The sequence below is a fragment of the Pteropus medius genome, unplaced genomic scaffold, assembly GCF_902729225.1.
Source record: "Pteropus medius unplaced genomic scaffold, Ma_sr-lr_union100, whole genome shotgun sequence".
Taxonomy (NCBI): Eukaryota; Metazoa; Chordata; class Mammalia; order Chiroptera; family Pteropodidae; genus Pteropus; species Pteropus medius.
Window position 1 is genome coordinate 23,801,062 of NW_024342471.1, and position 12,900 is coordinate 23,813,961.

The 12,900-nt window shown below is 58.0% G+C and overlaps 1 protein-coding gene across 1 annotated transcript in view; it reads right to left on the bottom strand.

The window, feature by feature from the left end:
* The window catches only part of BMP7 (bone morphogenetic protein 7), a 75,652-nt gene that overhangs the window by 35,154 nt on the left and 27,598 nt on the right, over positions 1-12,900 (bottom strand). Inside the window, exon 2 of the mRNA XM_039864679.1 lies at positions 10,677-10,869. Within this exon, the coding sequence (XP_039720613.1) occupies positions 10,677-10,869 (193 nt within the window). The remainder of the gene's footprint in view (positions 1-10,676; positions 10,870-12,900) is intronic.

Here is a 12,900-nt window from a genome sequence, read left to right on the forward strand (position 1 = left end):
ACTATGGATCCTTAAACCAGAGGGGTGGCAAAGATGAGGGGAGACTGTGAACACGGCCCACTCCATAGCACTTGCCGTGCTGGGGGCCACACTGATCCCCGACAGTCCTGCTAGGTGGGTACTCTCATCTTCCACTGTACTTCGGTGACACACTCCCTCCCCGCCCCCCGACCTCCCGCCAGAAGCAGACTGTGAGTCAAGAACTTGAATGCCGGCAGTTTGTGTGAGAGGTGACCCCAGGAACCACCTGGAAGGAGGCAGGGCTGGAAAAAAGCCAGAACACGATGCTGTGGGCATCTGGGCTCACACCCACCGGTCCCCCAAGGGGCATAAACACAGCCGAGCCTGCCGCTTCCCCGGGTGTGAGGACGTCCGCACAGGGCAGTAACCCCATAACCCCACCCAAGACGGCCTGTGGGGTGGTGCCTGCGAGAGACGGCAATGAAGATGGAGGAGGGGCGGTCCCGAGAGCTCGCTGCCCAGGAATCACGGCTCTGGGCCTCACGGACTTTTCCCCTGGGAACTTAGGGCCTGTGCACGTGCAACATCAAACGGTAGAAGGATCCGAGCTTTCCCAGGACCTCCATTTCCTTTCCTGTGACAACGGCAGGTGTCTCCAGGGGCTCCCCGTTCTGACTCAGTCCTGACGGCAAACAAGACTCATAAACCACTCCCCACGCCTGGGGGCCCAACCTCAAAATGAAGGTCGAGCCCAGATCCTTAACCCGCACGTCAAGGGGGAAAAGAAGCCTGCTTGCAGACCCAAGTGTCCCCTTTAAAGAGTCTCCAACTGGACCCCGAGGAAGAGTCATAGCAAAGATCCTCTCCCGTAAAAGGCCCTTATAGTCCGGTTTTACTCACGAAGCTCTACCGTCCAGGGCTCCGGGACCCACGGAAGCCTGGGATGTTTTCGGGGATGAAGAGCGGTGAGCAGGGTGGCCGGGAAGGCGGGGCGCAGACAAGACGGTGGGGCACGCCAGTGCCAGCAGCCTCCCTGGCGCTCGTGCACATGTGCAGCATCTCCGACGCTTCGACCCGGCTCCATGGCCCCGGTGCGTGTCCCCTTGCAGGTGTCAGCACCCGCTTCGCCTGGGAGCATCCAGGGCAGAAGTGCCTGGGGACCGACACCCCACCCCCCACTCCAGCGCTTCTAAACCAGGGGCGATTCTACTCCCCAAGGGACATTTGACAATGTCTGGAGACAGTTTGGGTTGTCAACACTTGGCGGTATCATCTCATGAGTGGAGGCTCGGGCTGCCATGACACACCATACGCTCCCCAGATGGCCCCCCAACGTAGAATGACCTGCCCCAAACGTCAGTAGTGCCGAGGCTGAGAACCCTGCCTTAAATGCTGATGGACGTGGAGCCATAAAACTTCAGCTCCTTGGCCCTCATCTGGGGCAAGGGGTGCAACTCTGTCTCCAAACGCCCCTGAAAGAGGAAGGTGCCTACGCCACCTTCGCGGGACTCTGCGAGGCACGGCCCCTTGGTCTGGCTGCCGCCTTTCCAGACACACTTTCCCAAGCTCCTGCATTTTCTAGAAACATCTTCTAGTCATTCCCTTTCACACACGACCCTCGTCTCAGGGTCATCTTCAGGGAGACAAGGGCGGAGAGCAGGGGCAGCAGGCTCCCCTCGACGTTGACGTTGCCCGGCGAGCAGGGGCTGCCTCTAAGGATTTGGGCCAAGTCCAGGTGTGGCGGGAAGGAGGGCCGCCTGCCGTTCGCTAGCAGTGCCTGCCTCGGGTCCCCTGGGGGGAGCGGCAGCACGCGTCCTGGAATGCAGGCCAGCCGTCGACCTTCCTCCCTCCATTCCTGGATAGGCAAAGTGGAAAGCTATGGGCATCATGGAGAAAATAAAAGAAAATGGCACCAACGGTAGGAAGAACCAGTGTTTGGACCAATTACTCAGGGGGCTACTTCCGCCATGAACTTGACATAACCAAGGACTTCCTCAACCAAGGCTGGCTCCTGTCAAAGCTTATCTTCTGGCAAGCCTGCATTCCCCGTCCTCACTGAGTTCATATTTGAGCAGGCACTTTTCTTCCCAGCTACAGATGACCGCTCATGACCACACTGAACAATATTAATTCTCTTTGTCTCCTGCCAAAAAGGCTAAAGCAATTACAGGCCCTGATATGAAACACAGATGTTAATACGTTTGGAAAAATAGGTTCCTATAGGCGAGCACAGGTCCAAGTATGAAGTGCTTTTGGAATTAAAGCACTGGATCGAGTTATATAGCCAGCCCCCAATGCTAACGCCCATTCTCCCCAAATTCACCCCAGTGCAGGGAACCCGGGGCCACGGCACACACATTTCCCCTACTTTCAGACGAGAAGCAATCCACCCTTGGGTACCCGCTGACACATAAGCTCTAAATAATATAATTATAATCATCGCAGGAGAACTTCCCTAAGATCGAAAAGTATTATAATTACAGGCAATTTTCACTTTTTGGAAATTGGGCTCAGATGCTGGAGAAAGACTGAAAACAAGGTGTTCTCGGGTTTCAGTTCTTCGGAGAGAACACGTGGGAAGGTTTGCTGGGGTGGACCGGCCCACGTCTGGAGGCACTGGGAGAGCGAGAGGCAGGGACCAGGGCTTCTTGGCCGGCACTTGCTGGGCCCACGGGGACGTGCCACCCTCGTCCTCAGGCCAGGCGCCACCGAGGGGCCGGAAACGCCTCCAGAAAACATGGCCCGTCAGCTGAGGAAGCCCACGCCCCAGAAGCCCAGACCTTCCTCCTAGCCGTTCATGCACGTGTTTCACTAAGTGCCTACTGTGTGCCAGTCTCCAGGGACCTAGGGTACGTCAGCACTGTGGGCACGAGCTGGACAGGTCTTTTTTCTGCTTCGGTTTCCTTGTGTGAAAAATATGATTCCCTACCATGCGCTGACTTCTAGGATTGCCGAGAAGGGAAAGGAAGATGTGTACCTGCCAGCCAAGGACGACAGATGAGTCTGGGGAAAGATGGGTGCCAGCTTCCTTTCTTTAAGCCCTAGTACGGTCCCGTGCCTCGGTTTCCTTGTCTGTAAAACGGGGTGGGTGACGGTACCTCCCTTGGGGGCTGTGAGTTAAGGACTAAGGCGCGTCCGTTGCATCTTTAGTGCTGATACGATGCCCTGCTCGTCGTCACCCTTCGCGGTTCAGAGTCGTGGCGTCAGGACAGAGGGGCCGAAGATTACGTGGTGAGTTTCGGAGGCGACAGCCAAAGCAGTCGAGATGTAAAAGGAGCAGCCCTTTCCCACAGGCAGGTCCGCGAGGGGACCACCCCACGGGGCCCTGCTCACCTTGGCCTTCATAGTCAAGCGTTACGTCCGTGTGGGGTGACGGGAATAAAACGGACGCACAGGAAGTGTCTCATGGATGCTCCCTGGTGTCACCATCTGCATCCCCTGCTCCCAGAAGGACACCTAGACTCCCACCCGCTCACCTTGGGGAACCCTAGGCGCCACTCTCTAGCAGTGTCTGTGGGAGGCAGGACGGGCGTCTTCATCCCCATTAAATGGGTGACACGACTCGTCCAAGGTCCCTCAGATCCTCAAAGGGACAGGGCAGAGCAGGAAGCAAGTCATCCCTGGGGAGCTTTAAAAATTCTCAGTGCCAAGGTGATACTGGGGCCATTACATCAGAATTCTGAGGTGGGCTCCGGCACCCAAAACTTTACTTATTACCTGGTTTCGAATTCCACCTCTAGTACGTGCTCCATCCACAAAATGGGAGAACATAGCCTTCTGGAGGTCATTATGAGAAATAAGACAGCGTGCGTGAACTCGCTAAGCACCGGCCTGACCCCTCACGGGCACTCAGCAAATGGGAGCGGTCCCATGGACTCGCTCCCCCCACCATCACCCGGATGCCCCCTGCGAAGCCGGGCTTGGGACGGATTATGGAAGGAAATAAAAGGCACAAAGATCAAAAAGCCCACCAAGGCCCACCAGATGGCCTCAGCCCGCAGGACAGGAAGCCAAGGGGCCACTTGGCTCCGGGACGCTGAGCGGGGCAGGCCGACCGCGCTGCGACCAGCACTAGCTGGACCGAACAGAGAGGACAGTATCTTTGGGTGCAGGCTTTCCCAGCGTGATCTCCCTAGACGCGGGAGAGGACCCCAAGGGGTCTGGGGCCCTTCACTCCTGTTCTAGCAGCTCCGAGCTGGGGTCTGGAGTGGGTGCTGGACAAAGGCAGCAGGAAGAAGCATGGGGCGTCCTCGACCAGGATGCCGTCCTCCGACCTTCCGGGGCCTGCCTGCCATGGCCCGGCAGCCACTGCTCCTGCCTTGCTCTTGGAACGGCTACCGGGGAGCCGAACCGGAAACGCCTGAGCTCACGCCCTGGGGCTGAGGCGTTGTGGTGAGAGACGGAAGCCAGGACACATGGAACCAGGCAGGTAGGCCTTCAGGAGCAGCAAGAAGGCCCTGGAAGCTTCCAGAAGATGCCAGAGCCAGGGCCCGCAGGGATCTGCACCCTCGGCCAGCCACTTCCTGTGCCACAGGGACTGCAGGAAAAGCCCGAGTGGGCCTCACACTGTGAACCGCGGCCTGGGACTCACCGTCGCCCTGTGAGACCCAAGGGAGGAGCACCTGGCGCTGTCACGGCCAAGATCGTGACCTCGGTTCGAGTGCCCGCTCTGCCACTTTCTGGCCACATGATCTCAGGGAGGTTACTTCCCCTGAGAAGTCTCTACACCTGTGAACGGGGAAGACAAGTCTTCGTAGGATAACGCCCAAGGTGCACCCCAAGGGGCAGCGCCCGGCACACCAGACGGTGCCGGGCGGGGCACGTGCTCTGGAGGGTGATTGGGTCCCTCATGCTCACAGTGACTGAGGTCAGAAAAGGCCAGAGTCTTGTGATCAAGTCTTTCGTCTTGGCACGATGACAGGAAAGGTCTGATGACCCATCGCCTGGGGCCCCTTGGGGTGTGAGACTGGGATACTCTCCCACTGAGATGCCCTCTACACAGAGCACCCAAGCACCTTCCTGCCAGTTTCCAGAGAGCCCATCCCTGGGGTGGGTGAGAAACGCAGAAGCTCAAGCGCCACCCAGCCAGCTGGCTCTGAATTGCATTTCACGTGACCCCAGGAGGGCTGAGGACTCCGCTGAAGGAAGCCTCCTTCTCGGAGGAAAAGGTTCGGCCTGCGGCAGGTGTGTGTGCTCCTGGATGGCTGGGGAGACCAGCAATGCTCCCCCTTGCAGGGAGCTGGGAACCTGGGGAGACCTGGGAGACGGGGAGACGCGGGGAGGAATTCCTGGGGAGACTTGGGACGGGGAGACCTGGGGAGACTTGGGGAGACGTGGGGAGACCTGGGGAGGGCCGCGAGGAGGCTGCGGGTGACCGAGCCCCGACTGGGCATCGCGGGGGCATGAGGCTTGCCTCCTCCCTCCTTGCCACCTGCAGGCTGCCTTGGGCTGAAGGGGGCTGAAAAGCTGTCCCCCCCTTGGCCCATCGCGGGGAGAGCTCTCTCTGCGTCAGAGTGACTCAGGCTGCAGCTGATCCAGTCTTGGTCCAGGAGACCACTGTGAGGTCACCTCCCGGCAGCCGAGGTCTCTGAGATGGACCAAGGGACATTTTCCCTCCAGCTGCCAACACCATCAGGTCCGGGTGATGACTGACACCCTTCGAGAAGGTTCCGCGGCCCCCCAAGGGGTATCTCACAGAGCGCCCACGTGGCCTATGGATAGGGCAGCACTGCAGGGAACGAGCTTGGGACCCGCGTGGGGAGGGGGGCGGGGAGGATGGGAAATGCCCGGTCTAGTTTCCGCAAGCGAAACCAGTTAACTGGTGCGATCTCCAGCCCCAAACACCCCCACCTTCAGCTGGAACCGGCGTCTGAACTAATGGAGACAGAAGTGAGTCCAGCTCTGGGAAGCCAGGCCTCAGCTGGTTGGGCCCTGGGCCTGGGGTCCGGAAAAGGAAGGCGAGACTCTGATCCCTTAGCCCATCCCCCTCTCCCCGCCCAGCAAGGCTACTGGAGCCAAGGCCACTGACCCCAGACCTGCCTCTCAGCCCCCACCCGCCCCCAGCCTGCTGAGGGTGGCTCTAGCACGCCCCTCCAGCTGTCTGAGGCCCCGCTGCAAGCAGGGCCCGAGGGCCATGGAGGGCATCCAGCTCGGCTCATTATTGGAATCTAATCTGGATTCCGAGAGATCAAGAGGACTCATGGAAAGTGGCTGTCACAAGGGGAGAGACGCTGAGGCCAACCGAGCAGGCTAATCCCCGGCACCCCCAGGGCTTTTCTGGAGCTCAAGGCGAAGCTCACCAGAGAGCCAGATGTCCCAGCTCCACACAGCTGGGCGGCCGGCAGCAATGAGGCCCGGCTCCCTTAGAGGGAGCAGGCTGGCCACACGGCAGGGCGACGGGGCGGGATGTGGGCATCTCTCCGCGAATCAGCCCATCCGCAGGCCTCGGCTTAGAACAAAATGCACGGGCCCAGGCCGAGGAAAAGCAAACGTGGGGCTCCAACTCCGCTCAAGCAAGCTCAGGCCCTCGTCCCCACCGAAGAGCAGCTACGAGAGGCAGCGGGGCGGGAGCTCTGCATGCCCTGTGATGGCGACGGTGACAGTGGTAGTGGTGATGGTGACGGTGACGGTGGTGACGGTGATACTAACGAGTAAAACTTTACTGAGCACTTAACTATGTTCGAAGGATGCTGACCTCCTTCATCCTCACCATAATCCTGGGAGGTAGATGTAACCATGTGGAAACCGAGGCTCCAAGATGTTACTAGTTCCCAAGGCCACATTGGTACACAGCATTGGGACCCAAACCCACATGCTTAATAGCTGGGTTATGCTACCTGGGGAATTACTTAAAACGATCGTCTTGCTTCTGGATTAAACACCACTCGGAAAAAAAAAACCCAAAAACTTAAAAAATGTTTTTAACCTTTTAACTTCTGGAGAACGAGGGACTTGCTTCCTTCTGCAGGTGCAGAAAGGAGATTAGGGGTCTAAGGAGAGGAGCTGCTGCCGCTTCCCGCCGTGTCTCGCTCGAGCTCTTGCCCCACCTTATCCGCTGCACCTATCGGCACCTCCTCTGAACGTGAACTTGGGTCTGGTTACTGCTACCCCTGCACGGAACACAATAGGCGCTCAGACATTTGCTGCTGAGGGACTTGGCCTCCCAGCAAGACAAAAGACCCCGGAGGCAGGAACCCAAAGCTAGGCCAGGCACCCCAGAGATCACCTGTGGCCGAGCTGCTCATTGGGGTCAACCTGTTATGCCCGCCCTGGCCACCGGCCAGGGAGCTGTGGACAGCTGTCCTGCCCATCCCTCTTCCAACCACAGTGACTCAGGCCCTCTCCTCTCCCCTGGGGCCTCCAGATCCACCGTAAGGATCTAAGACAGGGTAGAGGAGGCAGCCACCTCAAACCATGACCGGACCAGGTGCCACAGTATCAGCAGGCTGACACAGGCAGAAAGGTGAGCAGCTGCTGGCGGCCTGGCGGGGAAGCCAAAGGCCCTTGTTTCATCCGAGTGAAGACGAGGTGGCTCCTCCTGCCCCACCTGCGGGCTCGCTGGCTCAGCCCTGCCTTGGGCCTTGAGTTCTCCTGAGACGCCCTCTGCCCCCCAACGCTGAATCCTTGTCATCCAAATGTCTCCACTCAACCGGGCCATCTGCAACCACCCAGTGACCGTACCAGGCCTGACGGTCTACTTGCTTGCTTGCCTGTTTGTCACCTGTCCTCCTCACGCCCTGGTACGGGTCGAACTGCACCCTCATAAAGATATGCTCAAGTCCTACCCTTGGAACCTCACTCGGAAATAGGGTCTTTGCAGATGCAATTCAGGAAGATGAGGTCACCCTGGAGTAGGGTGGGCCCCTCATCCAAGGTGGCTGGTTTCCTTACAAGAAAAGAGAGGCACCCCGAGGGAATACAGGTTTCAGGAGTGGCCCTGCCAACACGCCGATGTCAGACTTCTGGCCTCCAGGACTGTGAGAGGATACATTCCTGTTGTTTTAAGCCCCCCAGTTCGTGGCCCCTTGTTAAGGCAGCCCCTGGGAACCAGTACACCCCTCAAGAAGCATTTTGGACAGGTCCCTGCCCTCTGGACCCGAGCTGGCTGGCTCCTGAAGGCCAGTCCAGAGGCCAGTGCCTGGCACAGAATAGAATAAACGAAGCACTCAGCTCCCACCTGTGTCTCCAAATGCGGCGGCCTCTGATCTCGATAAGGGGGCACCATGCCTGTCACAGGGTCTCCGGTGCCCTTCCTAGTGTGTGGAGCAGAGCAGGTGTGCACAGGAGGTGTGGGACCAGGGGGCGGGGGCGCCCCTCACATTGGGAGCAGCACCCGAGAACGCTGGCAGTCCTGAAGCAAGCTCCCACTCACTGGATGAGGGCCCGGCCCGGCAGCATCCCAGCCAGCCCCAGAGACCGCCAGCCAGCGAGGGGAACACGCTCCTGCATGGGGAACTCGTAGGAAGAGCCGCACAGGTGACACCAGCCAGCCCTTCCAGTTCTGTCCAGCCAAACCCACTTGGGGCAGCTCCTGAGGTTAAGCCTCCCTGGGGAGATTTCTGAGGGAGGTTTGGGGAACCTGCCAGGAGGCCTGGGCGTGAGCAGGGCTCGGGGCTGACACGAGTGGGCGACTGACGAATAGCCTCTGGGTACCTGCCTCACCCCCAATTACTCTGCCGTCATGAGGAAAGTCAAACATATGTTCTTTCTTGTTCAAGAGTCCCAAGGGATTTGTCAGAGGACAGAACAAATATTTGTTACCCCCTAAGAAGAAACTCGATGCTGCTTCTTGTAACTGGGCCTGGGGCCAGGGCACAGCCCACCCCAGGTAACTGGGGCACCTGAGTACCTTCGGTAAGATTTGGGGGTGACTGCTAAGGCTGTCTGCTGCCTGCCCCACACCACACCCACCTTTCAGTACCACAGGCAGTGCATTCATGGGGGTGGGGGGGGCTCCAAAATGCAAATCTAACCCACACTGAAGTAACATTTGTTGCTGACCAGACATACAAAGACCAGAACAGTCTGAGAAGAGACCGTGCTGGCGAGCGCATGGGGAAACAGGCCTTCTCTTATGTGGCTGGTAGGACCATAAATCGATGACCTCCACAGAGAGTTCAGCAAAATCTATCAGTCACCGATGTGTGCGCCCTCTGACCCCACAGTTCTATTTCTGGAACTATATGTGACTGATAGACATGTACGAGTGTGAAATGATATGTCGACAAAGTTATCCCTCCCGCACCCCACCTCCCCAAGACCCAACCCCCACTCCAGCCCGTGCCCTCTGCAGTGCAGAGAAATGGAGAGCCTGCCGTGCGCCGCAGGAAACGGGTTATACGCCCTGCGGCACGACCCCCAGGACGGAAGCTGTGTGGTCATTAGAACAAGGACACTCCGTGGGACCTGGCCGGGTGGGATGGTCAGGGTTCACCGTCACGTGATGAAGGCAAGGAGCAGGCGAGAGCACGTGATGCGGCGCCGGTTGTGAAAATACACAGACGCACGCAGACACCTGCTGACCGAGGAGACTCAGCAATGGAGGCAGCGGCCGCCTAACGGACGGGGCGCTGGGGCCCGGAGGTGGAAGAAGCCTCATTTTTCACTGTGCTTGCTTTTCTCTGTTTCACGTGTTATACTACGAATGGGTCTTACCTATTCAAAAATAAATTATTAAAAGAAATATTTTTTGTGTGTCTGGGCTCAGGTTCTAATTTGTCCACTTTCCCTCGAGATCAGGGGTCCCCAACCCCTGGGCTGCAGACCGGGCCGCAGAGCAGGAGGTGAGCGGTGGTCTAGCCGCATGTGCAGCCGCTCCCCAGTGCTAGCGTCACTGCCTCAGCTCCGCCTCGGGTCACGAGGCATTAGATTCTCCTAGGAGCCCCCGGTCCCTGGTGCCTTGGTGGGAACCGCTGCTCTAGATAGTCTCACGTGAGACTTTTGATTCTATTCATTCTCCCCATTTCACAGATGAGTCGCCACCTTAGATAGCGACTGTGAACACGCACTAATGGCTGTAAGACACACTGAAGAGAAGTTTGGTTTCCTTGGTATTTAAAATGACCCCCCAAATGGCAGTGCTTTGCAAATGAGGTGGTGATGGTTCCTATGTCCCCACTGTGGCAACGGCTTCCAGTTCAGACTGAAGATGCCAGCACTGCCCATTAGAAAGAGGTGCCCACCCACCTTTCTTCCACTTATCACCAAGGAATGGTATGGGTGGGGGGCGATGAAAGTCGTCTGGACACCTGAGACTCCCAGAACCCCAGCCACTGGGCAGCACAACCTCGGCCATGACCACCTCGGGGCTGTAGAGTGGTCCAGCCCATTACTTAGACTTCTCAGAGGACCTTGGAACTAAAGGGTCTCAAGAAATTAAAAGTCTTTCAACACAAGCTTTTGGTTCCTGACTTGACTTTTGGAAGGTCGAGAGTTCTCTGCCTGTTTATTTTTGGTTCGGGGTCTTATCCCTGACACTATCACAAATGGCCACTTTGGCTGGTCGCCGGCCAGCACGTGCTGGGTTTCAGTGTGATGAATGGGAGAGGGGCAGGCCTTCGAAACTGCTTCTCCCTCTTCCCCATGGCCCTCCTTCCATGCCCCTGAACACACGCGGAAGCGGCCGTGACTGTCCCTGCCCCCCTGGCTGTCGCCCCTTCTTCCTCTGTCACTGGAGGGAACTCGGCACCCCTCCCAGGCACCAGCGCAGCACCCACCTGCCCAAGTGCTCCTGCAGCACCTGGTAAACGCTGATCCGGAACGTCTCGTTGTCGAAGCGCTCCCGGATGTAGTCCTTGTAGATCCGGAATTCGGCCGCGGTCACCGCTTCCCCTTCCGGGATCTTGGAAAGATCGAACCGGAACTCCCGATGGTGGTAGCGTGGGTGGAAAAACTCTTTGTCGTGCTCCACTGGAGAGAGAAAAACACACACCGGCACCAAAAGCTCATTAGTAACTGGGTTTTGCTCTCCCGGCTCCGAGTTCAAGCATCTGGCCTAAGCGAGATAGAGACGGGCCCACCGCCAGCGACCCCTGGTGTAACTGCCCTTTACGTGCTGACCTGCTGCAGACTAGAGCGTCAAGGGCTTAGACCCTGTGGTCACCATGAACGACTCTGCAGTTGACCTGCGGGGAAGAGCTGGGCACTGACCACGGCCATCCCAGAGGCCCTGGACAGACTCGGGTTACAAGAGCCCTGGCCTGGGTTCGAATCCGGCTAGCTGTGTGGCCTGGACGAGGTCTCAAGGAAGCCGTCTGGACCTCAGTTTCCCCATCAGAAAGCAGGGACGATAATTCTCCTTCATTTGTCGTTGTCAGAGTTAAGTGATCTAATTCATGTAAGCAGCTTAACCCCTGGTAGGGTTAGGTAACCATGAGCCATTGTTAGCAAACTTCCACGTTCCTCTGTCTATCGGGCATCCTCAGGCCCTGTGCTCAGCCCTGGCTGCATGTGAAAGTCGCCAGGGGAGCTCTGAGAAAATGCTGGTGCCCGGGCCCAGCGGCGGGCTGGCGTACGTGGACTGACTAGCCCTCTGGGCCCTGTCTGTAGCGTTTGCTGATTTCCATCTCGGCAGATCACAGCTTCTCAAAGTGAAGTCACTGAAGATGGAGGTGGGGAGCTCGTCGCATGGTGGGCCCCAGCACCCTGCTGGTCTCACCCACTCTGAACCAAGTAATCAGTGTCTTTGGGGAGGGGGTTCCGAAACCTGTACTTTTTAAAACACCCTAGATGTTTCTAACAGCCTCCAGGGTTTACAACCAGAGCCTTAGACTAAAAGCAGAAAAAGAGATGGGTGTGGGGGCCTTTGAAAAATGACGTCAGGACAAAACAAGGCCAAGGTCCCCAGCACATCTCTCTTGTGCTAGCAGTGAGACTAGACTAAGGTATTAACCCATGTCACAGATGATAAACACCAAGGTGGGTATAAGCCCAAGAACAGCGTGTCTAGGGATGGACCTCTGGACCAGAACAGAACAGGGATGAAGCTGGGAGTCATCAGATGCCGGAAGGGTGCAGAATGTCCAAGCTCAGGAGTGTCTGCAGCACCTGCAGATACCTTTCATCTCCCGGGAGACACAGCCCCATCTGTACTTCCTGCCTGGGGGTGGGGAACCAGCTTGGCCAGAAGAGAGGAGAAACATGACCAGCGAGCGTCGGCCCCGAAGCTCTCAGGCTGGGTTAGGGCCGCCGCGCCGAAAGCAGGATGGAAGTGCCTTTAGGAAGGCCACCTGAAGGCCACCTGAAGGCCACCTGAAGGCCCTTCCTACAGGTCTCCATTTTAAATGAGAAATCCACTTTAAACCTTAATGATAGTTCTAAAAGGCACGGTGCGAAGGCAGGGGGCATCGAGGGATTATCCACCCATCAGGCTGCTCCCTACTGGAGACCAGAGGACTCTGGCTGGGCACAGGGGTGGCCCTGCCTCTGGTCCACAGCCACAGGAGTCCTGGGCTACCTGTGGAAAGCTAGCCAGAGGAAGGACTCTCTAGAAACCATCCCACGGCCCCCCAGGATTGCAGCCATCCTCACACGCTCCCCGCTTTATACCCACAAGGAGGACTTGTCTTCTGACACGATCTAAGGAAAAGGAGAGGCCCCACCCTGATTTAGGAAGCTGTGTGTGTGGGAGGGGGTCTTTGTGGCAGCTTCAAGGATGCACAGATGCCTGGGGATCAGGTGAGCCTCAGGTGGGGACCCCAGGGTGAAAGGCACGGCAAGCAGCCTCGACACAGACACGTTAAATGCCCCGGGCCCGTCCCTCGCCACCCTTCCGGTTCATTCAACCCCGCATGTTGGTCGGGGATGCACCTGACACTGACGAAGTGCTGAGCGGCCTGTCCTGGCCGCAACCCCAGCCCCACCCCCGCCAGAAACCTTCACCGCGCATCTCGGCGGCGACGCCGACAGCTCGGAAGGAGCACCTGGGCTGCTCGCTGGAAC